This window comes from Rhinopithecus bieti, unplaced genomic scaffold, assembly GCF_001698545.2.
Source record: "Rhinopithecus bieti isolate Rb0 unplaced genomic scaffold, ASM169854v2 scaffold_23276, whole genome shotgun sequence".
In the NCBI taxonomy this organism is placed as follows: domain Eukaryota; kingdom Metazoa; phylum Chordata; class Mammalia; order Primates; family Cercopithecidae; genus Rhinopithecus; species Rhinopithecus bieti.
The window spans coordinates 1,559,660-1,585,510 of NW_016810868.1; the positions used below are offsets into that span (position 1 = coordinate 1,559,660).

Here is a 25,851-nt window from a genome sequence, read left to right on the forward strand (position 1 = left end):
CAGGCTTGAGCCACCGCGCCCGGCCAATTTTTTTTTTTTAAAGGCCGGGCAAGTTGGCTCAGGTCTGTGATCCCAGCACTTTGGGAGGCCGAGGTGGGCAGATTGCTTGAGCCTAGGAGTTTGAGACCAGCCTGGCCAACACGGTGAAACCCCATCTCTACCAAAAATACAAACACTGGCCAGGTGTGGTGGCACACGTCTGTGGTCCCAAGGTAGTCAGCAGCCTGAGGTGGAGGCTGGAGTGAGCCAAGATTGTGACACTGCACTCCAGCCTGGGTGACAGAGCAAGACCCTATTAAAACAACAAAAATCCCCACCAGTATGGCTTGGAGAGGAGGCCTCGGCTTTGAAACCCTGCTCTGTGGCCTGGAGCAGTTACTCAGACTCATCTGTACAAAGCGGAGGGCCCTTAGGACTGTTGGGGGATCAAATGGCGGGTGGCACTACTCTGCATGGAGAGGGGAGCAGCACTGGGAGCCCCCCGGTCAGCGCTGGCACAGCCTTGCCCCTGGTCATCCACCCCTGCTGGAGCTTTGGGGTGAGCTCCGTCCTCCTGGCTCCATCCCTGCCGGCTGCCCCGTGATGGGCAGGTACCCTATCTGGGGTATGCCCAGAGCTTCCTGGCAGCACAGCAGGGCACAGGCTTGGGGTGCTTGGAGCTGGTCAGAGACTTCGGATGTCCCTTGGACATCCCTGGTCCCAACCATGATGGGCTGCTTGGACGAGGCCACCTCACATTCGCAGGTGCTCCAAGGACAGCCGCCAGTGGGCTGGGCCCCTGCCAGAGTTGGGGCTGCTGGGGCCGGTGCTCTGGTGGCCAGGACCCTGGCTCTGTTCCTGCTCCTGGTGCGACCTCAGACAAGCCCCGAGCCCCCCGCCGCCTATTCATGGGGAAAAGGAACCCGGCCTGATTCTGTAGGTAGGGGTGAGAGAGGGTCTCGGTCTTGGCTGTTTTCTGGAAGAGGCTTTCGGAGGTCCTTTCAGAGGTGTCCACTGGCACTGACACTTTCTTCCTGATGTGGCCCTGCCTTGAGGGGCCAGTGACCTTCCCCGGGGTGTGTGGGGTCCCATCTCCTCTGCAGGGGTGCAGAGGCTGCTCTCCCTGACGTGGGTCCTTCGTGGCGGATGTGAGAGCCAGTGCCACTTCCTTTCCGGCTGGGTCCCCTGTGGGGTGTTTGAGGGCTGGGCAGGCCCCTGGACGTGGATTTGGAAGTGGGCGCCTGCCCATGCTCGTAGCATCCGAGTTCCAGAGGCTCTGGGTTTTCCCCTGTTGCAGGGGAGATGGAGGCAGGGCAGCCGTCCAGGTGGGTGAGCCGGGCCCAGGACTCTGTCCCTTCAGGGGCTCCCTCCCCTGTGTCTCCCGGTCTCCTGCCCTGCGCCAGGAGGGCCTCTCCCCGGCCTCCTCCACACCCTACCCCCAGGCCTTCGCGCCCCAGCCTCGGCTGCGGGATCTGCGGGACCCGTGTTCACAGTGGCCTTCCCTGCAGCATCATCAGCTGGTTCTTGCGAAGCTTCAAGTACTTTTATGGGCTCCGCTTCAAGGTGCGGGACCAGCACAGGCTGCAGGAGGCCCGGCCCTGCGTCATCGTCTCCAACCACCAGAGCATCCTGGACATGATGGGTAGGCCGGGCATCCAGGGCAGCTTCTGGGTTCTGAGTGGGGCCCGCTGAGCTGGGGCTGTGTGGGGCTGGGGCGGGGTCCCGAGGACGAAGACACAGGGCTGCCTGTGCCTGGGCGAGGTTGGCCTCAGTACCTCCCTCAGGGCCGGACACAGAGGCTCGGAGGCCACACGACCCGCCCAGGTAGCCAGGGAGAAGGCAGGGCCCCAGGCAGTTCTGTGGGTGCTCAGCGACTGTCTTCCAGCACACGCTCTCTCCCCCTCTCCCTGTCTCTCTCTCTCTCTCTGTCTCCCAGGCCTCATGGAGGTCCTTCCCAAGCGCTGCGTGCAGATCGCCAAGCGGGAACTGCTCTTCCTGGGCCCCGTGGGCCTCATCATGTACCTCGGGGGCGTCGTCTTCATCAACCGGCAGCGCTCTAGCACTGCTATGTCAGTGATGGCCAACCTGGGCGAGCGCATGGTCAGGGAGAACGTGAGTGTGCAGGGCCAGGGCTGGGTGGGGTCGGGGTGGGGCCCGGGTGGGGTCAGGCGGGGACCAGCCTATGACTTGGTTTTGGCAGGAAAAAGACCCCCACATCACCCTGCTCCGCAGATCGGGTCCCACGCCAGCTGCTTCACAAAGTGGGGCTTCTTTTTTTTTTTTTTTTTTTTTTGAGACGGAGTCTCGCTCTGTCGCCCAGGCTGGAGTACAGTGGTGGCGCGATCTCAGCTCACTGCAAGCTCCGCCTCCCGGGTTCACGCCATTCTCCTGCCTCAGCCTCCCGAGTAGCTGGGACTACAGGCGCCCGCCACCTCACCCGGCTAGTTTTTTGTATTTTTTAGTAGAGATGGGGTCTCACCGGGTTAGCCAGGATGGTCTCGATCTCCTGACCTCATGATCCACCCGCCTCGGCCTCCCAAAGTGCTGGGATTACAGGCTTGAGCCACCGCGCCCGGCCAAAGTGGGGCTTCTTAGGAGGGGAGGGAGCGCGGCCTTTCTGGGGTGGCCTGGGCGTGAGGTCAGCCCAGGCTCTTCTCTCCCTGCAGCTCAAAGTGTGGATCTACCCGGAGGGTACTCGTAATGACAACGGGGACCTGCTGCCTTTTAAGAAAGGCGCCTTCTACCTGGCGGTCCAGGCACAGGTAGACTGAGCCCAGCCCTCCCGGGGTGGGTGAAGGCTGGGGAGGTGGGGTCAGGCTGGCTTAAGGCAGGAGGTGACCACCCAGCCAAGCTGAGGACCCTTGGCAGGCAAGGGACTCCTCCCACTGAGTTGGGGACAGGGCCTCCTTGCCCCTTCCCACACTTGCCCCCTGACCGGCCAGGGAGGGCAGCCCCTTACGCCTTTCGCCCACACAGAGAGTGCCCAGCTGCCCTTGGTGAGCACCCAGGACGTGGCCTGCGAGGCTGGGCAGGTAGAGGGGGGGAAGCCGGGCCGCTGGACTCTGCCTGCCAGGCTCTCAGGAGGCTCATTCTGGGCCTGTGCCTGGCTGAGGTGGGCTTCAGGGCATGGGCAGTGGGTCTGGACAAGCCAGGCTTTTGGTGTAGCGGCGGGTCGGGCCAGAGCTTGGGGTGGGTGGAGCTCATTGTGAGTGGCACCTGCAGACTCTGGACTTCCTGGTCCCCAGCCTCCAGGGGTGCAGCGCGTCCTAGGGTGTCTGGGAGAGGCCAGGGTATAGCCAACCCCGCGCGGCACCTGTCCTGCCCCTGCCGCTGTGCTGGGGAGAGTTGCGTCAGGAGAAGGAGCTTTTACCTTACCTGGGTGGGGTCTCACTCAGGGCCGGGGTCTCAGTTCCTTCCCTCACACTGGCCTGTAGTGGCCCCCGGTGCCTGACCCTGTGCAAGGTGGGTGGGAGGGGGCTCTCCTTCCGGAGGCTCCCAGCTAAGGCTGTGAGGCCTGGGGAGCCCCGGAGGCACTGGGCTGGGCGGGCATCCTTGGGTTTGATCCCAGCCCTGCCCAGGTGCAGGACACACCTGCCCAGCCTGGGGCTGATGTCACTTCCCTTTGGGGGCGGAGTGACGGCTGGATCAGCTCTGGGAGAGGAGAGGGGAGATGGGCAGCTGTGAAGGGGGAGGCTGGGGGTGGCGGCAGCCAGGAGACTGCTCCCAGTCCCCAGCCTACCTGCCGGCCTCCTCCCTCCCTGCCTCCAGTCCCCACCTACCTGCCGGCCCCCTCCCTCCCTGCCTCCAGTCCCCAGCCTACTTGCCAGCCCCCTGGAGGTTCCCTGGCTGCCTCAGGTTAATGATCACCCCCAAGTGCCCTTGGATTTGACCCCGGTGGCTTCCAGGAACACCAGCAGGCTCCACCCCTCCCCCTGGCTAGAACTGCCTCCCTCGCTAGTTTCCTGGGATGGAGAGAGGACTGGGAGGGAGGCGTGGGCAGGGAAGAGCGCCATAACCTCCTCCTACATCGGACAGGGCCCTGCCCCACTGGCTAGCTACACATCCAGTACGGGGACAGGCGGGAACCAGACAAACAAGTGCTAGCTCAGGAGGGTTTCCTAGAGGAGGTAAGTAAAGATTTGCAGGATGAGCTTTGCAACTCTGGGCCAACCAGAGCAGGACGGGTATCCCAGGTCCCAAGGGCAGGACAGCCACAAGGACCCATGGCAGCAGCGAAGGCAGGGGCAGGTGGGCCACTGGACAGGGCTCCCCAACCATATGCAGCCTGGGGTGTGCCCGGCCTGTCCCCAGGGCTGCCTCAGCTGCGTGTCTCCCTGCCCACAGGTGCCCATCGTCCCCGTGGTGTACTCCTCCTTCTCCTCCTTCTACAACACCAAGAAGAAGTTATTCACCTCAGGTACCCCCACATGTGTGCACCTGGGGTGTACGCCCTGCCTCACCCTATGGTCACGGAGCCCTGGGCCCCTCATCGTTCCCATTTCTGGGTGGCACCCATGGCGTGGCCACATGGTAACCATGTGGCGAATGAGTGACTCAGGCTGGAGTCCCAGCTGTGGGCTTTGTGGTCTCATGGTGGTCACCCTTCCCAGTGGCCCTGTGAGATGGGTGGTGCTGGGCCCATTTTTCAGATGAGGAAACTGAGGCTCCAAGAGGATAGCCTGGGTGCCTGACTTCACACGGATGGACCCCAGCTGTACACACAGCTTGGGGGCCTTGAGGCGGCTTCCTCCAGGGCTGAAGGGCAGCCTCTGAGCCCATGCGTCCAGGCTGATGCCTGCATGGGGTAGATGGAGTCCAGGCAGCCCAGGGGCACAGGCAGCGAGGCTCACAGCCTCTGCCCTTTCCAGCCAGTTCCCAGAACGTGGGTACCTGGTGCCCAGGTGGGACAGTGGGGTCAAAGTTGGAAAGCAGTGGGGGAACCCAGCTCCACCTCTCCCACAGCCCCCCGTATGGAACGCAGAGGCCAGACGGTGGGGTAGGGGCGATCGGGAAGGGGGGCTTTCTGGGGGCAGTAACAGGAGCACAGACTTATCGAAACTGTGGCATGAAGGCCAGGCAGCTATGGGTTTTACTGCACCAACATTACTGCAATTAAAATAACCCACCACAGCTAGGGAGTCCAGGAGAAGAGCCTGGCCTCGGGGGCTTCCCAGGGAGTGGCTATGGGGGGCCAGGGAGAGGTGAGGCCAGGGCAGCAGGCTGAGGTGGGCCCCAGCTCCCCACAGGCTGCTGAGGTCTGTTGCTCCCCCGGCAGGAACAGTCACAGTACAGGTGTTGGAAGCCATCCCCACCAGCGGCCTCACCGTGGCGGATGTCCCTGCACTCGTGGACACCTGCCACCGGGCCATGAGGACCACCTTCCTCCACATCTCCAAGACCCCCCAGGAGAATGGGGCCACTGCGGGGCCTGGCGTGCAGCCGGCCCAGTAGCCGAGACCACGGCAGGGCAGGACCTGGGGAGGGCAGGTGGGAAGCCAATGGCTGGAGGATGGGCAGAGGGGACCCCCACCCAGGCTTCCAAACACCGTGTCCGGCTCCCCTGGCTCTCGTTCAGCCCTGGAAGCAGCAAGTCCCTTCTGTCACTGGCCTCAGACATGGGCCCCTGGCGTCCGCTGCAGGGGGATCAGCTGGACCCTCCCCAGGCTCGAGGGCAGGGACTTGCCCCCACGGCACCTCTGGGAGCTGGGATGATGAGGATGAGGCCTGAGGGTGTGGCCGGCAGGTGGGCTGAGCCACAAGGCCCCCGGATGGCCCAGGAGCAGATGGGAGGACCCCAAGGCCCGACGTTCACTGCCCGAGCCCTCTGCTCTGGCCACCTGGGACCCACTCGGATGCAGTCGGGCTCCAGGGTCCACCCCACAAGCTGCATCAGGCTCTCAGGAGAGAAGGCGCCTGGAGGGCCGGGAGTCCCAGACTCACGCACCCTGGGCCACAGGGAGCCGGGAAGCAGGACCTGCTGCTCCTGCCGGCGTGGAGGACTCTGTGGAGTCAGCATTGTACTCCGTTGCTGTTTTTTTTATAAACACACTCTTGGAAGTGGCTGAGCAGCTGTGGTCACTCACAGGGCGGGCAGGGTGACCAGGGTGGTAGAGCCGATGCTGTGTCTTCCCAGCTGTTCTCCCTAAGAGCCCAGGGTGGAGGCACCGCTACCCACCCGCGTTCCCTTTCCAGGGGTGGGCCCACATCACCCTCTAATACTTCCATCGATGGGTGGGGGGTGTCGCCTAATTGGGGCAGGTGTGCCAGGATCCTCAGGGTACCGCGAAGGAGGCCAGAGATTTGCTTTTTGGCCTCTGGTTGGGGCCAACACATCCCCCAGGACAAAGCTCTCTGGCCTCAAAAGAAACCCCCTCTCCCTTGCAGTGCCCTCCCCACCCCACTGCCTGCTCCACCTGGCCCCCTTTGCCAGCCAGCACCCGGCAGCGGGTCTGGGTAGGGTGGCCAGGAGGTGAGAGCCCTCCCCCCAGGCCCCGAGTCCATCCACTGACACAGCAGCTCACATTTCATTTTTATTCTGCTGGGGGTCAGGTAGCAGCCCCCACTGAAGCCCCACCCAGCCTCCGGGCTGCCTGGCCTGTGCCACGGGTCCCGGTCTCCAGCAGAGTTCGTGAGCTCGTACCATCCCTCAGCTGAGGGCCCACCTGGCCTTGGGATGCCGTTGGGCTGGCTAGGGGTGGATTGACACACAAGACCCCAGCCCACCCCATGCCAGAGCCCTGGGAGCCTCCTGAAGAAGGGGAGGAGGAAGAGGAAGAGCGCCCTGCCTGGCCTTCCACTGAGTCACCCTGAGGCTCAGTCACCCCGAAGTGGTGTCTGGACCCCCAGCATGTCAGCCAGGGGCATGGGGGCTGCAGGGCAGGGTGAAGGGCTCAGTCCAGCCTGGAGCGCCAGGCAGTCACGAGTCTTTCTTGCAGGAGCCTAGGGTTGGATGAGGCTAAGGTCAGAGGTCACTGCTCCCCATAGCCTCCCCACCCAGCCAGATCTGATCCCTTGGCCTTTGGTCACCCCCGACCCCCAAGCCTGGGTAGCCCCTCTAGGCCAACTGGGCGCAGACCCGGGAGGAGGGCTCTGGAGGGTGGGGGGCACTCACAGGACCCCAGCTGCTCCTCCAGGAAGGAGATCTGCTCACTCAGGGAGTCGATGCGGCCTAGCTGCTGGAAGGAGTGCACCAGGAGGCTGCCGGGGTCCGGGAGCCCGTGCTCCAGTGCCTGCGAGGCCAGGCTGTGCAGTGGGGCCAGCACCAGCTGCAGCTTCTGCGGGTGCAGAAGGGTGGTGACTCCGGGCCGGCCCCGCCCTCTCTGCTCCACCAGGGTCTAGGGAGGACCCCGGGAAGGGCTCCACAAGCCTCCAGCCCCAGCCCCTGCGGCAGGGCTCCAGGTGTCCACTAGAGGGGGCTGCCGTGCCAGAAGAGCCTGCGGCAGAGTGGGTGCCTGGGGCATCAGGCTGGCCGGGTGGTCCCAGCCTTGGGGTCCCCGGCAGAACTAGAGGGACGGCTGGACCACTGGCCAGTGGGAAAGACTGGCAAGAGCTCTTTGTCCTGGTGGGGACAAAGGTGGTGAGGGGTGGGGAAGTCTTGTCTGGGTCCAGGCTGTGTGTATGGTCTGGGGAGGCTGCCACGCTTGGTTCCTCCAGCCCTGGGGGTCCTGGTCAGTGTCTGGCTGCGTCTGCCCGGCATGGATCCAGGCCAGGGCCCCCTCGGCAGTCAGCAGCAAGGAAGCTGCCTCCCCAGGGCCAGGACCTTTTCAGACCACCCCCAGCCATCTGTGGGTCGCGACCGTGTCCCAGGAGACTATGGAGCCTATATGCTGGCCTGGCCTTCTGCTGTCACAAGGACCTGCCCCACCCCAGGCCTCACCTCCTCCAGCAGGTCCACCCTGGACTGCAGCCTCTGCACTTCCTCCTTCATCGCACTGTCCACTCCTGGGGGCAGAGCCAGGCGCTGGGTCAGGGTCGGCCGGCTCCCCACCCACACCCCCAGGCTCCCTCCTGTCCCCAGGGAGAGGCAGAGCCCGAAGACTCAGATCCAGGCCTCTACCAGCCCCGACGCCTGCCTGGCGCTGGCCAGAGGTCTCAGGGCTGTGCCACCTAAGTACATCGGGGCACATGGCTCTGCCCAGCTGCTCAGGGTCCCGGCCACGCTGAGGGAGGTCGGAGCTGCGGTCTCAGCGGCGCTTTCGATGCGGTGCTGTGGACAGCGCATTATTACTCACGGTACGAGTTTGAAGTGTCACAGCGCGTACCAAAAGTAATAATGTCCCATCACCAGCGGAGGCGTGGCGTCTTCCAGAATGCTGCACTGGATGCAGACAGGCACTTCTGCCTTCTTGGCTGACCATGAGGCTCCAGGCAACCTGCCCCCAGTTCTCAGGAACCCACCTGTCCTCCCACCCCATCTTCCCTCCCTGGAGAGGGAGCCCCCACCGCCTTCCACCCAGGTTCCAGTGCCCCTCACCATGCCTAACACAGAGCCACATGGCAATGTCCACTGCCTGCCCGCCTCCCCAGGCCAGGCACAGCCAGGGCTGAGTTTACCTGTCAGGTTGGGGGCCACCCTGGGGGGCCCTCCCTTGGGCATGCAGTGTGTACCATCTGCAGACAGGCTGTGCCCCTCCCAACACTGGCACCAGTAACTGCCGGCGGTGTTGATGCAGCGCTGGGGACAGCCGGCCCCCCCAGCACTGCATTCGTCCACATCTGCAGGAAATGGGGTGTCAGGCGGCCATGCCTGCGGGAGGAGTCCTGCCCACATAGCTCCCTTCACAATCACTCACTCATGGGCCAGCAGTAACCCCAGGACATGCAAAGAGGTGCCCAGGACCCTTCCAGGGTCCCCCAGGGTGGAGCCAGCCTCACCTGACTGGCAGATGTCACCCTGCCATCCTGCAGGGCAGCGGCAGCGGCCAGGCTGGATGCAGCTCCCTCCGTTCCGGCATGGCGGCTGGCATATTGCTGTGGGTGGGGAAGGCTGGTCACCAGCTCAGTTGGGTCCCCAGCGCCCTGTGGGGGCAGCTGCTAGGGAGTGGGTGCTCTGCGGCAAGGTGGTGCTTTGCTCCGGGTTCAAGAAAAGCAGCAGGAGCATTGCTGGAAGACTGGGGAGTAGTCACCCTTCTGACTAACACCGGGCACCGAGGGGCGTAGCCCTCACCTGCTCCACAGGCCCCGGGAAGCCCGCTGGTCCTCTTCCAGCCGGGGCAGCATGTGTACCGAGGCCTGGCGGGGGCCAGCCCAGGGCTGCGGCGGTAGGCGATCCTATAGATGGTTCTGTGGGGTGGGCGGGACAGCTCAGAGGGGCATCCTACACCCCCTTAGCCACCCACTGGGCGGCTAGAGTCCCCTCTCAGAGTGGACAGAGTCACCCCAGGGTGTCCCCAGGGGTCTTCTCCCCAAGGGATGGCACTGAGGGGTCACTGCACAGCCGTTTCCCTGCCTGGGCCTTCCGGTGCTGGCCGGGACTCAAGCCACAGCAGGAAGGCCCAGCCACATTCTGCATGGAGCAGAGGCAGTGGCCAGGCCTGTGTGTGCCCCCACCTATCTGGCATCCTACTGTGGGGGCATCCAGGCCCAGAGGAGAGGGCATGCCTGGCCTGCAGCGGGTCATGGCAGAGTGTGGGCCCTGGGCATCAGAGCACTTCTTAAACCTCCAGGAGACTGAATTCCCAGGCCCCTCCCCCAGCAGGGGGTGGATCTCCCACACCCGGGAAGGAGGACTCTGCCCGAGGCTGAGACCTGGGGGTGTGAGCCCCTTGTGTGGGCCACAGGACCTCTCAGGGCCTCATCTGTGCCCGTTGGGGGCTGTCATGTGGAGGGGCTGCCCAGTGCAGTGGGGAGTCGGGTACCATTCCGTGGAGATGGGACCTTGCAGCCAGGGATACAGGGCAGGGAGGGGTTAGTCCCCCAGAAGTGGAGGGGTGCAGACAGGATGGGCGACCCCTCTAATCATGGGGATGCCCTTAGAGGTGCTGCCCTTTGAGATGTGTTGGGACAAGAGCAAGGATTAGGACGTTGGAGGTGACCATGGAACCCCTGGGCTCCCACCGCCCTGGGTCACCCATCTCAGTCAGCCCTCTCGTGGCTCTGGCCTCAGTTTCCCATCTTAGGCCCCAGGATTCACCCCTGACAGGCTGATGTGTGGCAGATGGGGGCAACTTGGGGGACTGGCCTTGGGAGGCTGGGGCTGGGTGGGCTCAGTTGGGTGGGGCACTCACCGGTAGGTGCTGCAGGCCCGGTGCCCGTCACAGGTGGTGAGGAAGGGCTGGTACACACGCTGCACGAAGGACTCGGAGACAGGGTCCCCGTGAGCCCCAACGGCACACACCCTACGGCTGTGGGGGTGGACAAGGGGTCAGCCCAGGAGTCCCAGAGCAGGACCCAAGAATGATGGGGACATGCGGCTGGGGCAGGACCTTCTGCAGGAGTCCCCCACAGGTGCTGAGGGCTCCTGGTCACCCCACCCCAGCACTCACAGGCCAGGGCTTGGCTTACCCTGGCCGGTAGGCGTGCTCCGTGCCGCCCGCTGCCAACACCAGAAGCCACACCAGTAGCATCTCCTGAGAGCCCCACATGGCCTGTGCCTCCGGGCAGGGCGGCCTTCTCCTCTGGGTGGCCTGGGGCACAAAGCATGACCCTTAAGTCTCCCCGCAGATGCTCTGCCCCCAGGCCACGGGTGCAGTTTGCACTTGCTCCATGAGGCCTGCCCAGCTCATCTCCGCTGGAGCCTCCACCAGTGGGAGAGCCCCACGGTGGTGCCCACTCTCTCCTCCCCTGGCCCCCTCTTCCAGCTATCGAGACCCTCGCCAGCCACAAACAGCTGGGGCCACAGCCTGGGGACCACAGTGGGGGATGCTGTCCAGAGCTCTTGGTACAGGAATCGAGTGGATCCTGCTGGATGTCTCGGACGCCCGAGGCTCCAGGAAGGATGGCTCCAGGAACGGGGGGCCGTTTCTCCTGTCTTGCCTGGTTCCAGGGCCCTCCTCACAGTAGGGCAGGGATAAGTTTGCACCCCAGTCTGTGCAAACGGGGTGTTCGCGGGCAGAGCTGGGATCCAGCCCCACTAGGGACTTGCTGGCCTCAGCTGTTCTGGGCTTTGGTTTTTCATCTTCTGAGTGTGGAACCAGCCCCGGGGGATGGGCCAGCAGCTGCAAGCCAGCAGGAACCGTTCGGGGGTGCACACATTCTAAGACCACCAGAGGGGCAGCCTTCATTTTAGAGGGGGTCCCTCCCAGGCTGGGATATGTGTGCAATCAGCCTCCAGGGATCCTGGGACAGTGGCTGTGACAGGTGCACACCTGGGGGTGGGCAGCAGCCCCCTACAGTGTCACCAGAGCCAGAATCCAACTCCCTCCTGGCTGTGCCACAGGAGCCAGGGACCCGGTGAAGCTTCCTGAGAGCATGAGAGAGCCCAGAATGAATGGTCTGTGACAATGCCGGGGGTGGGGATTCTATCCTATACACAGCCAGGGGTCTGGAGAGTTGGCGAGCCCCTGCCATGCTCCGGGGTCCCACGCAGGGTCTCTCAAGGGTGCTTCCCAAAGGCTGGGTGGGTTCCTTCCGAGGTACTCCAGGGCTCCCGGAAGGGAAAGGCCAGGCTTCAGGGGCAGAGGCTGGGGTAAGACTGTCCCTTCTCTGGGATTCAGTTTCCTCAGACATGAGAATAGGATCTCTGAGGCCCCTCCTTGGCTCTGACGGCCAGTCCTATAAACAGTCACGCTGTCCTCAGTCGCTGCTGGCCAGCCCCACTGAGTGTCTTCCCACCCACACCTGCTTCCCATGGACACTGCCACGGCATCACCCAGTTCCAGCGGGAGGGTAGCTGGGGGTCCTTCCTGGACCTCCTGTCCTCCATGTGCTGGAGAGAAGAGGGCAGGGCAGAGGCTGCCAACTAGGCAGAGGCTGTCCTGGGCAGCCAAGGGGCGGGGACTTAGCTGGGGGGCGGGGGGACATCCCAGCAGTTTTTGGGCAGGAGTTTGTCCAGGGGTCAGAGCTGGCTGGAGATTAACTCTGGGGATGGGCTCTGGGTGAAGGACACTGTTAGGGGCTGGGCCTTGTGCGACCCCAAGGCAAGACTCGAAGTGGGGGGACAGGTGACACTGGGGAGGAGGACCCGGGAAGGAAGAGGTAGGGCAGCGGCCGGGTGGCTTGGGGTGGGCAGGGAGATGCCAGGGTGGGCCTGGGGGGAGGCGAATCTCCCAGACCTCATTGCCCCCCACACATATTCGCACAGCACCCCCCAGAATTCCTGAGAGTCGTCTGGAAAGGAAGCGGTGTTGAGAAGTGGAGACTCAATTTTTGAAAGTCATGCTTTTCCCGAGGCCAGAAGCAGCCCGTGGCGCTCTGTAAGCTGGCGCTGCAAGCCCCATTTCCCTTGTGGGGGCCACAGCCTCGACCCAGGGGTGCCGGGCGTGGAGGGGGCGGCGGCTCCAGGTGGACCAGCAGTCCCGTCCCCGTGCCCCCAGCGCCCACCGGCTCCCTCCCCACCTGCCCGGCAGCAGCCCCGCAGCCCCCACCCACGAGAGGCCGGGTCCGCAGAGGGAGGGGCCTGGCCGCGCCGCAGGCACTGGCGGACCCCTCGCGGCGGGAGCGGGGCTGGAGACCTTGGGGCCCATGAGGGAGGGCGCAGAGGCGGAGCGAGACGGACCTGCCCGCCGCTCCCCTCCCCAGCCGCGCGGCCGGCTCCGGGGTTCTCGGGGGCGGAGCGCAGCAAGCAGGGGCTGGGCCCCGGGGCGCTGGGTCGCCGGGTAGGACAGGGCCGCGGCGCCCCCCGCCCTCTTCCGCCGCGCCGCCCGCCAGCCGCCGGCAGGGGAGCCGGTTCCCGGGGCGCTGTGCCCATTCTCCCGGCCGGCCGGACCCAGCCGCGGACGCCTGGCCCGCTCCCCACTTCTTGGGCCCGCGGTCGCGCTGCCTCGTCCCGGAGCGCCCGGCTCCGTGCGGGGCCAGGTCCCCCGCCCCCCAGTCCGCGGGTCCCCGCCTGCCCTGGGCCCGGGCGACCAGCAGACCCCACCCGGCGCGCGCCGCTCGCTCCGCACTCACCGCCCGGATCCGGGCGCGCAGCGCCGCCGACACTGCCGCCCGAGCCCGCGCCGTGGCCCCGGCCCCGGCCCCGCCCCGCCCCCGGCCCCGCCCCACCTGGCGGCCCCCGCCGGAGCCCCGCCCCGCCCCATTGCGCAGACGGGGAAACTGAGGCCCCGCGGCGGGCGGGCTGCCCCCGGGCGGGCAGTGACTCCGCTGGAACCCGGGGCTGACGCAAAAGCGCCTCTGAGCCGCGGCCCCCCAATCCCCCTCCGGGAATCCTAGGGCCCGAGTCCCCATGGCAGGGCGCTTGCTGAGCGGATGCACGACCACCAAGCGCGGCTGCCAGGAGCCGGGAGAGGCCGCCCAGGGCGCCCACACTGACGGGGCTGCGGGCCCTTTGGTAGTCCTCAAGCCCCCAGGCTGAAAATCACCCCGGGACGCCCATCTCAGCTGCTGGGGGGCCGCGCGGTAGGCACCCGGTGCTGATTAGCACTGAGCTCGGTCCTGCAGCCTCACAGGCAGTGGGCATCATGACCGTCCCCACCCCAGGCCCAGAGACCCAGGACTCCTCCAAGACCACATGGCAGAGCCCAGGCCTCCCTCCTAGCCTTAGCGTGTTAGGTTGGGGGCCCCTGTGCTGGCCCCCATCTAGCCCTCTCTCAGGCATCAGGCACCCTCACCGGGCTCACGGGGTCACTGCTGTGTTCAGGACAGTCAGGGCCATCGCGGAACACTCCTCCCAGAGAATACACAGGCCCCCAGGGAGTCTTCTCACACCAGAGGCCCCTGGGCTGGTCACCTCTCCTCTCCAGGCCTCCATTTCCAAATTTATAAGATGGGGCTAAACAGCCCCGGGATCTAGTGATGGTGAGGTCATGGCCACAAGGCAATTGTTACAGCTGTTACTGCGGGCGCGGCAATTCAGCCCAATTCAGCAGCCCCTCAGACCCCCGCAGGAGCCAGCGCCCTGTCTCATAGCCCTCGTGGGCGTCTGTGAGATGTGTTTCCTGGGAGCAAGGGGTTTTCCGGGACTCACCTGGCGGAGGAGAATCCGTCATCCCCTGGACAGGGGCGGGAGCTGCTCCTCCGGGTGGTGGGGGCCACCGGTGCCTCCCGGGTCCTGGGGGCTGCGGTTGGAGAGGAGGTGTGGGTTAGTGCCTATGCACAGTCCAGGTCACCCTGATGTCCGGGGGCTGGGATGGCCTGGGTCCAGCCTTTGGTGCTGCTGTGGGACCTCCACCTGCACTAGGCCTACAGGTCTCCATCCTGTACCTACCCCGACCCCATCCTGTCCCGAGCTGATCGTCCTCTCCGATCCACAGCCCCTGGCCTCAGTAAAATGGGGCTGTTGCCCCCAGCCCTGGACTCCCCGGCGTGGGGATAAAAGGCTGCTGTGAGCGGAGCTGGAGGTCCGTTCACGAAACCCAGGGTGCTGGGCGAGAGGCCTGCAGATGGGTCCGGGAGGGCCACCAGCTTGGTCCTACCTTGGTGCATGGGAGTTGGAGGAAGGGAGGGGCCCAGGTCCCTGGAGAGGAGCCCCCAAAATAAGGCCGCCCCACCCTGCAATCCGGTAGCCACTGCTCTGGACCAGGGGCCCTGGAAACCCCTGGCACGTGGTCTGAGGGACGGCCAGAGCAGCTGCTGTCAGGGAGCGTTCCTCATCTGTCTGGGGAGTCCTAGGCCTCCTGGCACCCTGAGTCCACGCAGGGCTCTTACCTAGCCCCCGGCAGTGAAGTGTTCAGAGTGGAGCCTAGGGGGGCTCTGGGGGGAAGAGCCACCCCGCCCTGTCCCCTGCCCCTGGCCTCATCTCTGGAGCTGCGGTCACTTAACCCTTTGACCTGCCTCCCCACGTCTCCTGCCTGAATCTGGAAGAGGCAATGGAGCAGAAAGGGCGGCTCCGGGGCTGCCCCGAGCCAGCCCTCGCTACCCCCATCCTGGCTAGGCCCCACCGTTTGGAAAGTGGGGGTTCTCAGACAGGCCTCTTGGTGTGGACGTATGAGACAAAAAGCGGGGCCTTCTGGGACCCACTATGACTTCGGGGGCTTTGGGATGGGGCTTCAGCCACTCTGCATGGGGCTGGGGAGAGGGAGAACAAGGGCTTCTCCAAGGTCCAAGGGGGGCCCACAGTCACCTATTTACCCACGACACCCTACCGACACCCTACCAAGTCATCCGTAAGCCTGAGCCCCACATCCCGCACCCTGGGTTCACACCGCTCATCCTGGCTACAGATTTGGCTTTGGGGTTCCTCTCCCTTGGGGCCAATTCCCCTTCCCAGACCCCACTGCTAGGGAGAAGCTGAGGAGACCCCAGCCCTTGGGACACCGCAGGATGTAGCACTAAGCCCCTCACAGCAGGCCCAGCTGAGCTGAACTTTGCTGCTAACCCCAGGGGCTGCTCTGCGGAGGGAGAGAAAGGCCAGAGGGTGGGGTTCAGGGGAAGGGCAGCTGGGGTGAAGTGTTGGAGTCAGCAGACTGAGCTACCCGCTAGCAGGCGTTTGGCCCAAGGGCCTCAGTGGCCTCCTCTGTGCAGAAGGGGAGGAGACCGGGACCCCCTTCCCTGTGACCTCGCCGGGAAGCAGATTGCGGAGCAGCCAGCGGGCACCGTGATCAGCGGGAGTGAGGGGCACGGGGGGCCTGCCCTGTCCGCTCCCTGCCCCTCCAAGGCCACCCCTGCCGTACCTGATGCTGCCGGAGCCCAGGCGTAGCCATGGTGGCCAGCTGCTGTGTCCTGGGACCGGGGATGGACCCTGGCCCTTGCTGGGGCCTTAGGCCCACTGACCGCCTGGAGGCACCTCCTGAGGCCCACCTGCCTGGCCTGTCCACAGGAGCCTCCCTTGCAGCCGTGCTGGGCTGGCTTGGTGCAGGGAGGCTCCCCCCGGGCGAGGAAGGGCGGCTTTTTATGCTCCGTCCCGGGTAATCGGGATTGGGATGGGCCCTTCCCAGCCGGACTTCCTGTGTGTGTTCTCCGCTGATAACGGGGACGTGTCGTCGGACAAACAGGAGCCTAAGGGGGGCGGGGGCCACCGTGTGAGGGGCCTGGACAAACTGCCCGGGGGTGGGGAAGCTGTCCCATGGGCCATCAGAGTCTAGCCCCAAAACAGCCAGAAACCAGGGCTGGACCCTGCTGGAGACTCTGCGGAGAGCGTGGGATGGAGGACACAAGCCCAGGGCCCTCCCGGGACCGTGGGTCCACAGGTCACGCTTGCATGTGGCTGGACAGAAGGGAGCTGCTGCATCTTTGGGCCACAGGATGCTGGGCTCTCCCCCAGGACACCCCCAGATGTGTGTGACACAGCATGGGAGCCTGGAGGGGCCCCAGGCTAAGGCAGGGACCAGCCACACTGGAGCCTTGACCAGTGAGGGGTGGCGAGTGGCAAGGCCTGGCCGGAAGGGACTGGAGTGGCAAGACAGGCTGAGTGGTCTGAGAACAGCCTGTTCTGTGGGTCTCTGAGGCCCAAGGTCCGCCATGGTGAGGGGGTGACGGGAGGCGGCAGGCATAGAGTCCAAACTCTTTCCCCTAAGAGAGCTACCAGTGAGACCATGAGCCCCTGCCCTGGAGATGGGCAAGCAGGCCCAATGCCCTCAGCCCCACTTCACAGGGGTGCTCTAGGCTGGCAGCAGACTGCGGCCGGGGGTGCAGGGAGGGATGCGGGACACTGTGGGTGATCACAGGGGGTGCTCTGTCAGATTCCTGGGGTCCCAGCCCCCAGGTCTGACCCTCAGCTTCCCTGTTCAGGTGGCAATGGGAGCCTCAGGCCAAGCGAGCCGCTGTGGCAACGGTGGGTTGGGTGGGAGGGGACACGGTGCCGAAGGGAGCTGGGTGGCTTTGGAAGGCATGCCTGGAACCCCAGGAGAGCAGGGTCTCTCCTAACCCCGCTGTCCGTGGGGTGTGAGCCCTGCTTTGGGGTCAGCCCCTGTCGGCCTAATGCCTGGGACACCCCCATTTCCCTGGCCCTGGGCGGTCAGTGTGTCCCCACCTCTCCAGCCCCACTCAGCTGGACAACTTGGGCCAAGGGAGGGCGGGGCAGCTGGGGAAATTCCCCATTGGACTTTGGAGGGCAGCTGGGAAGTCTCACCCACACGTGATGCACCTCCCCCTCAAGCAGGGACCAGCTCCCCTCTACCCATGGCCAGGGGAAGGGTCTGCTCTGGGCACCAGCCTGTAGTCAGGGCTCAGGGCCTCAGCCAGGCAGGCCCTCACTCTTCTCCAGGCCTCAGTTTCTGCACCTGCTCCGTGGTCATTAAGATAGTTGAAGGGGGCGCTCCTGGCACCCAGGCACTGCTGGTCTGAGCAAGAGGGGCATCTATCCAGAGGTGGCCCCTGCCCTGAGGTTGGAGCGGATAGGCAGAACCCCGTTTCCCCACGTCCTCCACACTAGGTCACCCTGGGATCTGGCCCTTACTTTACTGGCTGCACCCTTAGCCGCCCTGTGCCTCCCTCAGCCCCCTGACTCTCACCTGGCACTGGACTCCTGGTGACAGCCTGGGGGGCTGGGCCCAGCCTGCTGCCAACTTGTTCTTCACTGCAACCCCCTCCTGCAAGCTCTGCCCTGCCCCCAGCCCCTCCCCAGGCCAAGACCAGACCCTCCCCGAGGGAAGGAGGCCTGTGCTCAGGCCCAGAGTGCCAGCTCTGCCCTATCCCGTCTCCTGGAGCCACCACAGGAGGGGCACTCCACTCTCTCGGGCTCCTGGAGCCTCAGGGGCAGGTACAGGAGGTGGACTGGGGTATTGCCCTAATGCCAGGGGCCCAGCAGGGACAGGAGGGGCGAGGAGTTGGCAGGGGACAGAAGTAGGTTCTGTCTATACCCTCTTGGACTCCAGAGGGTACTGGGGGTGCAGGGGGTTGGGGCTGCCCCCGGATTCTGGTATGGGTGGAGCACACTTTGTGCCCAAGGCCCAGGGGCTCAGCAGGGGGCAGGCGGGCCCCTCCCTCATCCTCCTGTCCTTGGAGTGCCCCCTTCCCTGTCCTTGCTGCTCTCTCTGCTGGCGTGTGTTTGGGATCATGGCACACAGACCTGCAGCAGGGAATCATTTTGGAAGTCGGCAGTGCCTCCTGCCCAGGCTGCAGCCCCACAGAAGCCAGGCCATCTGGCCTCCTCCTCTCACCTTGGGGGCCCAGCACAGAGGGCAAGACCTGGTGGGAGAGGCGGCCACCCCAAGGCCTGAAGCTGTCCTCATCTGGGCACTGGAAGGTCTGGAGCCCGGGGCCTCACCCTGCCTGGGTGGCATCAGAGGTGGAGGCCTGGCAGGGGCAGGAAGCTGGAGCTGTGGTCCCAGCTTTGTGCCCCACACAGGCCTCAGTTTCCTCATTGGCTCTCCTGTCAGTAGGGCCAGGTTGTCCCAGTGGCCTTCCAGCCACCTGGGAATGTTCTGAGGTTAGTTGTAAGGGGAAGGGCTGCCTTACCTTCCCAGAGCGTGCTGGCTGGGCAGAGAGGCGTGGAGGGGCCTGGCAGAGCCCCCCGGACCCTCCTGGGCCTCCTGAACCCCTCACCAGGGTGCTTTTGGCCTCTGCAGCCCCAGGAGAGGGTGGACTAAGCCCCTGGCAGAGGCCAGCCTGGGCATCTTAGGTGGCGTGAGACAGAGGGGCACCAGGCGCGGCCGTGGGAGCCGGGCTGCAGGAGGTGCAGGAGGAGGGAATGAAGCAGAGTGCAGGAGGGATGGGGCTTCCTGTTTACCCAGAGCGCCCCCCGGCCTTGGACAGGCTGACTCTGTCAGTCACGGATGTGGTGGGACCTTCCCATCAGAGGATGTCCCGGACCCGACGGGGGCTGGAGGGAGCTGCCGGGCAGGGGTGCCTGCGGGCAGAGGAGCTGTCTGCTCCTGAGTGAGGTTGTGGGCAGGGAGAAGTGAGGGTCCTCAGTCTTTCCTCTCTCCTCTCCTTGCCTGCTCCAGCCCCTGACACCCTTTGAGTTGAGGGGCTTCCATTTTCAGAGGAGGCAGCTGGCTCACGGGTGGAAGCCGCTTGTTCGAGGGTGGAAAATGGAGGCCCAGGATTGGAGCCCGGGGGCCTGAGCCCTGAGCCTCGGGGGTCTCCCAGGGGACCCCTCACCCTTGCCCTCACTGCTCCTGTCTCCCTTCCTGCGGCCACCCACTTCTCCAGCTGACAGCGTGGAGGTGTCCATGGCCTTGTGGGCTGGCTTCTTGGCAGGTCCCCACCGGCTTTGCATCTGAGTGTCCCCTTCTCCCGACATTGCCCCCACTCTGGTCTGGTCCACCCCGCTTCCTGCCTGGATGACAGTCGCCCCTCCTCGGCCTTGCTGGGTGCCGCTGCCCTTCACACCCAGTGCTCAGGGAGCTTTGCAGAGGGAGACATTGGGTCGTGTGACCTCCTCCCAAGGCGCCACCACACTCAGCACAAAGTCCAATCCTGCCCATGCTCCATGCCCCTGCCAGGGTGCCCGCTCCACAGGGCAGGGGTCTGGACCTGGGAGAGGGACTCGGAGCAGGTGTGCAGAAGGTGTGGAGTCCCCCACTGCCCTGGGCGTGTCACCCAGTGGTGGCCTGGCAAACTCCAATTGCAGCGAGACATGGGTTTAGAAACGGGAAAGTGAACCTGAGAGGGGCCGGCAGCCCGGGCAGGAGACACAACCCTTTGGCCAAGCCCCAGGGGACCGGCGTGCCCCACTGCTGGCAGCAGGTGCTGGAGGCATCCCTAGGAGAACAGACCCCCCTGTTCTTCACACACACTGCTGGCACCTCGGAACTGTTACCAGCCTGGGGGCTTAGCTTTGAACATCCTCATGTTATCTCTTGGGAGATTTGCCGACAAATGCAATCCCCTTATGCTGTCCCTGGGGGGTCCCCAGTCCCAGGAGGGGCAGGAAGCCAGGGAATGCCCAGCAGTTCTCAGGTCCCCTGCCAGCTGCACGAGAGCATTCGGCCGCCCCACACCCTTGCTAGCACTTGCTGTTGTCTTTTTCATTTTAGCCATTCTGATGATTTTGCAGTGGTATTGCTGTATTGTTATTTTTGTTCATATAGGAAGGTGAAGAAAATCTTATTTTTTAAACAGCAGAATCCGTCCCTAGGGAGGGACTTGCTTCACAGGGGAGACACCTGGCTGGGGTGAGAGCACAGCGTGGGCCTTGGGGGGCTGTGTGAGCTGCAGGCTTGGTGGATGTCCCTGGTGGCACCTGGGGAGTCTGGAGGGGAAGAGAGAGAAGAGGGTGCCACTGGGGAGTGAGTTTGGGAGAGGGATCCCCAGATGGACACTGGGTGCTACCTGGCAGCTCACGAGGTGGGCACTGGTGGTTGGGGCTGACTCTCGAGGAAGTCCTGTTGAGCAGGGTGAGCCTCAGATGGAGCCCCTCAGTGGGCGGGGCGCCCCTCCCCTGGGGATGCCTATGCCTCTGGGGCCTGTGGGCTTCTGGGAAGGGTGTGGGGGTCTCTCCCTGGAGGCTTCATGCCCGTCTCTCTTGTGGGGTTGTCATAGAGCTCCAGTAGGGTCAGGGACCACAGGTGCCTTGAAGGCTTCTCTGCCTCAGTTTCCCCACGTGTCAGACCAGGGCATGGAGGGTCTTGGGAGCCCTGAGGAGGGTCCCGGGGTCTCCACTTCCCAGTAACAGGGTGGGCAGTTTGTGCCTGGGCCCTTCCCTGGGGGGAGGAAGGGGGGGGTCCGTAGCTTCCAGCAGATTCTTGAAGGAGGGTCATGTGACCCCCTCGAGTGAGTTCGGAGTCCCCACCCAATGCGGCTGCCAGGGCCTCTCGTGACCCATGAAGGGGGCTGGTCCCAGTGTCCAGCTTCTGGGATCCGGCTCCTGCAGACCCTGGAGGTTACTTCCCACCCCTGCTGAGGTTCCCATGGGGCTGAGGAAGGGGTACTTGCCGGCCCCCTGAGGCTGCCCTCACGCCTGGCACTGGTACACGGCACAGAAGCCCCACTCAACGGGCTGTGATTTTCCAGGCCCGACAGATGGGGCAGCAGTTAACATCAAGGGAAAAAACGCTTCATCTCCCGTGACGGAAGAAGTTCCCGAGAGCTCGGGGCCTATGGGGCAGCCAGTGGAGGGGCAGCAGTTCCTCCCTGTCCTCTCCCCGCCTGCCCGCGTGGGGAGAGCTGGGGGCCGTCCTGTCCTCTCCCCGCCCGCCCGCGTGGGGAGAGCTGGGGGCCAGGCGCTCCAAGCCTTTAGGGGAGAAAATAGTGGGAGAGACGGACAGGCCTGTGAGCAGGGTGCTGGGTTCGGGTGTCTCCTCTTGGGGCTGTTGCCCTGGCCCTGCGAGGTGGAGGCAATGATCCGACCCCATCTACAGACGAGGAAACTGAGGCCCCATGGGAGTGGCTCCTCAAGCTCCCAAGGCCTTCCCCAGCAGGGCCGGACAGGAACCCAGAGCCACAGGGACCCCAGTCTCCGCAAGGCACAGTGGCTGGGGGCCCCTCCCCTGGAGAAGCCCGTGCCTCTGGGGTCTGTGGGCTTCTGGGAACGGTGTGGGGGGCCCTCCCTGGAGGCTTCATGCCCGTCTCTCTTGCGGGGTTGTCATAGAGCTCCGGTAGGGCCAGGGACCACAGGTGCCCTGAAGGCTTCTCTGCCTCAGTTTCCCCACATGTCAGATCAGGGCATGGAGGGTCTTGGGAGTCCTGAGGAGGGTCCCGGGGTCTCCCTGTTCTCGGTCACAATGCAGACAGTTTGTGCCTGGGCCCTTCCCTGGTGGGGAGGGAGGAGGGGTCGTAGCTTCCAGCAGATTCTCAAAGGAGGTCCACAGAGCCCCACGCAGGTGGCCCTGGGCTTCCTCCAGCCCCCAAGTCCACGCTCCTCAGCACCAAGGCTGCCGTCATGTTATTATTATTATTTAATACCCTTAAAAAATGTAAAGCGAGAAAGGGAAAAAAAGCATCTGCCTGCTCAGGAATCTCTGTTTCCTCTCGGTCAGGAAACAGGAAGTGAGTGTTTGGGGAGATTGGGAACCAGCCCTCGAGAACAATAGGGCCCCCCTAGAGGGGAAGGGGAACTGCGTCAAGGGGTGGGGGCCGCCGGAAGCCTGACCTCTGCCCTGCCAAGCACAGAGGGGGCCTGAGGCATAAATTTAGTCTCCTTTTCCTGATGAAAGGCTGGGATGCCCCGCTGCTGGGGCTGTGGGGGAGGGCAAGGCTGGCCTGGGGCATTAGGGACCATCTGACTGTGCCCTCCTTTCACCTATGAGTAAACTGAGGCCCAGAGAGGGGAAGAGCCCTGTCTGGGGGACTGAGGGTGCTGAGCTCCCTTGGCTGTCTTGTTGGGACTGCAGGCTCTGCTCACCTTGTTGCCTGCTGGACCTGGGCACCCCTTCACGTCCTTGAATAAACATAGTGGGTTTTGGTGGAGGCGGGAGGGCCACGCGGGCCCCTGCAGCCCAGCCCTGGCCGTTCCTGCCAGCCGTGTGACCCCAGGCAACGCCTCACCTCTCGAGACTCGCTTTCCCAAGTCACCCCTGTAGGGCTGACCCTGGCCTGGAGCAGCCTGAGAGGCAAGGCTGCCACCAGCCTGTGCTCCCTCCACCCTGCCAGGTGTGTGGCGCTGGGGGGGCTCTCATTTCCTGCAGGTACACCGGGAGGGGCCAGGCCGAGGCTAAGAGAGAACTGAGGGCTGGCCGGAGGCTTCTTTCTTCCCTTCTCTCTCTCTCTCTCTTCTCTTCTCTTCTCTTCTCTTCTCTTCTCTTCTCTTCTCTTCTCTTCTCTTCTCTTCTCTTCTTTCTCTTCTCTTCTTCTCTTTTCTTTTCTTTTCTTTCGAGTTTTGCTCTTGTCGCCCAGGCTGGAGTGCAGCGGCGTGATCTCAGCTCATTGCAATCTCTGCCTCCCAGGTTCAAGCAATTCTTCAGCCCCAGCCTCCCAAGTAGCTGGGATTACAGGTGTGCGCCACCACACCCAGCTAATTTTTTGTATTTTTAGTAGAGATGGGGTTTCTCCATGTTGGTCAGGCTGGTCTCAAACTCCTGACCTCAAGAGATCTGCCTGCCTCGGCCTCCCAGAGTGTCGGGATTACAGACGTGTGCCACCACCCCTGGCTAATTTTTTGTACTTTTAGTAGAGATGGGGTTTCTCCATGTTGGCCAGGCTGGTCTCGAACTCCTGACCTTAAGCGATCTGCCCGCCTCGGCCTCCCAGAGTGTCGGGATTATAGGGGTGGGCCACCGCGCCCGGCCTGGGTGCTTCTTTTCAATTTCACAGCTTCACTGAGCTGTAACTGAGACAGTAATCCAGCCATTTAAAGTGCACAGCTCAGTGGGTTTCGTGGAGCCGCAGGGCTGTGTGGCCATTGCCACAGTGGATTTTAGAACATTTTCCCACCTCCTAAAGATCCCGTCCCCTAGCCGTCACCCTCTGTCTCTGTCCTCGGCCCTGGCTATCGCTAACCTATTGCCTGTCTCTGGATTCGCCTGGTCGGGACATTTCACGTAGATGGGTCACGCCACGTGTGGACTTTTGTGGCCAGCTTCTCGCACTGAGCATGTGTCTGAGGCCCAGCCGTGTTGTGATGTGTGTTGGGACTTTGAGCCTCTTTGCGGCTGAACATTTCATGGTGTAGACAGGCGTCCTGTCTCCTCACTCATCTGTCCACGGACACTGGGGATGTGTCTTGCCTCTTGGCTGCTGGGAATGGTGCTGCCACGAACATGCGTGTACATGTGTCTGTGAGGACATGTGACCTTCCTCCTGGGTGGACACCTGGTCCCAGGGCTTCTGGGTCTGCCTCTTGGCTGCTGGGAATGGTGCTGCCACGAACATGCATGTACATGTGTCTGTGAGGACATGCGACCTTCCTCCCGGGTGGACACCTGGTCCTGGGGCTTCTGGGTCTGCCTCTTGGCTGCTGGGAATGGTGCTGCCGCGAACATGCGTGTACATGTGTCTGTGAGGACATGCGACCTTCCTCCCGGGTGGACACCTGGTCCCAGGGCTTCTGGGTCTTGTGGTCCCCAGGTGCTTCACGCTTCTTCACTGGAGGAGCTGTGGACTGTTTTCCGCAGCAGCTGCCCCGTTTACCTTCTCTGCTCACACGCCTGCTCCAACCCCAGGGAGGCTGGAGGAGCTGGTGGGGAGGAGCAGAGACATCCGGGGTCCTGCCAGGACCCCATGCGCAGGAGGATGGAGTGGTAAACTTGTGGGACCCTCTGTGTCCTGGGCCAGATGCGGCTTCCGCACCCCTAGGCTCTCCTGGACCCTTGCACAGCCTGTGGGCAGGTCCCTTGGCCCTCTGCAGGTAGGGGAACTTTGTGGGGGCTGCCTGAGGCCCCCCAGCGGTGAGAGGCAGAGTGAGGATTGGAGCCCAGGCTGTCTGACCCCAGAACCAGGCCGGTGCCCTCCCCAGATAGGAGGCTGCAGGTGGAGAGAGAGGCAGTTAAGTGCCCAGTGGCCAGGTGGGAGTGCCAGTACTGAGGAGCCAGTGTCCCCGGCTGGGTCAGCAGATGGGGGCAGGGGCCCAGGCTAGAGTCCATCCTCTCCCAGCTCCTGAGACAGCTGTCCCGATTCCTCTCTGAGGGGCCTTCAGGGCCAGGACCTGGGGTGCAGGCTTGGCAGGGGTCTAGAGCCGTGTTGGCCTCTGCCCCTCTGTCCAAGGGGCCACAGAAGGCTAGATGCACCTCTCTGCAGACTCCAGCCAGGGGTCGGATTGCAGAGGGGCCTTGCCTCCTCCTCCTGGGGCTGCTGGCCTTGTGGATGGGGCAGGGGGCAGGCAGCTGCCCGCCCGTTGGGACATCCTTGTTTGGCCTCCATGACTGGGAAGCACCTGTAGCCCCAGCCAGGCCTCCTCCTCCTGACCCAGCCCCCAACTGAACCCAGCCCCCAACTGGACCAGGCCCAGGAAGGCCAGGCCCCGCCCACCAGCCCTGGCCAGCATCGCGGACATCCGCACTCCGGCCTGGGCTGAGTGTCCAGGTTCTCCTTGGGTACAGGAAATGGGTCCCAGCTTTTTGGGTGGTCTCAGACAAGCCTCCATCTTCTCTGGGCCTCTGTCCTCCTTGTTAAACCTTAGGCTGTGTCCAGACTCTATCTAGGACATTCCAGTTGGCGGGGTGGGTCCTTCAGGGCATCCGCAACCCACTGGGAGGTGGGTCCATTTGCTCCAGGAGGGAGCTGCAGCTCAGACGGGCCACATGCTGCCCACCCCCACAGTGGCCCATGGCAGAGCAGGAGGGCAATTGGTTTGTTCTGAGGGAGCTTGGCTCCTGCCCTCCCCACCTCCTGTCCCTGGTGCTGGAATTTGAGCAGCCAGAGGAGAGCTGGTGCTGGGTTCCAACCATGGCTTCCAGGCTCCCCAAAGCGCCCTGCACGTCTCCACCCCAACACCCTGCAGTCTCTACCCCAGCACCCCACACCTCTCCACCCCAGCACCTCGCACCTCTCCACACAAGTACCCCACATCTCTCCACATGAGCACTCCACACCTCTCCACCCCAGCACCCCGCATCTCTCCACCCCAGCACCCCGCACCTCTCCACCCCAGCACCCCGCACCTCTCCACCCCAGCACCTCGCACCTCTCCACACAAGCACCCCACATCTCTCCACACGAGCACTCCACACCTCTCCACACCAGCACCCTGCACCTTTCCACCCCAGCACCCTGTCCTGCATCTCTCCACACCAGCACCCTGCACCTCTGCATCCTAGCGCCCTGTCCTGCACGTCTCCATTCCAGTGCCCTGTCCTGCTCTGCGGAGCGGCTCCTTCACTCCCTACTTGTGCCCTAGGGTGACCATGTGAAGGTGGTGGGGCCCTTCCCCAGGCATGGAGGGGACATGGGGCAGGTCCCTCCCCAGGCCCTGGCAGTGACTCTGCATCAGGCGGGATCACCCCCATGCCTGGGGTATCCTTACTGCTACCATCCTGGCCCAGGTGACACCAGCTGGACTCTCAGCGGGGATGCCGC

The 25,851-nt window shown here is 64.1% G+C and overlaps 2 protein-coding genes across 4 annotated transcripts in view; one reads left to right on the plus strand and one right to left on the minus strand.

The window, feature by feature from the left end:
* The window catches only part of AGPAT2 (1-acylglycerol-3-phosphate O-acyltransferase 2), a 15,294-nt gene extending 9,253 nt beyond the window's left edge, over positions 1-6,041 (plus strand). Inside the window, exons 2-6 of the mRNA XM_017893152.1 lie at positions 1,488-1,621; positions 1,916-2,091; positions 2,646-2,741; positions 4,324-4,396; positions 5,255-6,041. Of these exons, the coding sequence (XP_017748641.1) occupies positions 1,488-1,621; positions 1,916-2,091; positions 2,646-2,741; positions 4,324-4,396; positions 5,255-5,430 (655 nt within the window). The 3' untranslated portion in view covers positions 5,431-6,041. The remainder of the gene's footprint in view (positions 1-1,487; positions 1,622-1,915; positions 2,092-2,645; positions 2,742-4,323; positions 4,397-5,254) is intronic.
* A 455-nt stretch (positions 6,042-6,496) lies between these two features.
* Positions 6,497-18,641, minus strand: EGFL7 (EGF like domain multiple 7). 3 transcript variants are annotated; one of them, XM_017893151.1, is made up of 10 exons: positions 15,690-15,874; positions 14,045-14,135; positions 10,483-10,604; positions 10,206-10,322; positions 9,146-9,261; positions 8,854-8,949; positions 8,533-8,694; positions 7,856-7,920; positions 7,091-7,253; positions 6,497-6,918 (listed from the first exon to the last, which is right to left on the minus strand). In XM_017893151.1, exons 3-10 carry the CDS (start codon positions 10,560-10,562, stop codon positions 6,896-6,898), a joined length of 822 nt encoding a protein of 273 aa, XP_017748640.1. In that variant the 5' UTR covers positions 10,563-10,604; positions 14,045-14,135; positions 15,690-15,874; the 3' UTR covers positions 6,497-6,895. The 3 variants fall into 3 exon arrangements, 1 of the variants encoding a protein (XP_017748640.1); XR_001889399.1 differs by lacking the exon at positions 15,690-15,874 and adding an exon at positions 18,415-18,641 and having other exon boundaries at positions 7,856-8,694; XR_001889398.1 differs by having other exon boundaries at positions 7,856-8,694.
* Positions 18,642-25,851: the final 7,210 nt, after the last annotated feature.

Excerpts from the sequence above, each read along its gene's own strand:
- EGFL7 (XM_017893151.1), bottom strand. The coding sequence starts at position 10,562 with ATGTGGGGCTCTCAGGAGATGCTACTGGTGTGGCTTCTGGTGTTGGCA. Across the intron at positions 8,695-8,853 it reads GGGTGACATCTGCCAGTCAG|ATGTGGACGAATGCAGTGCT; the intron begins GTGAGGCTGGCT and ends CATTTCCTGCAG. Across the intron at positions 6,919-7,090 it reads GGAGGAGCAGCTGGGGTCCT|GCTCCTGCAAGAAAGACTCG; the intron begins GTGAGTGCCCCC and ends ATCCAACCCTAG.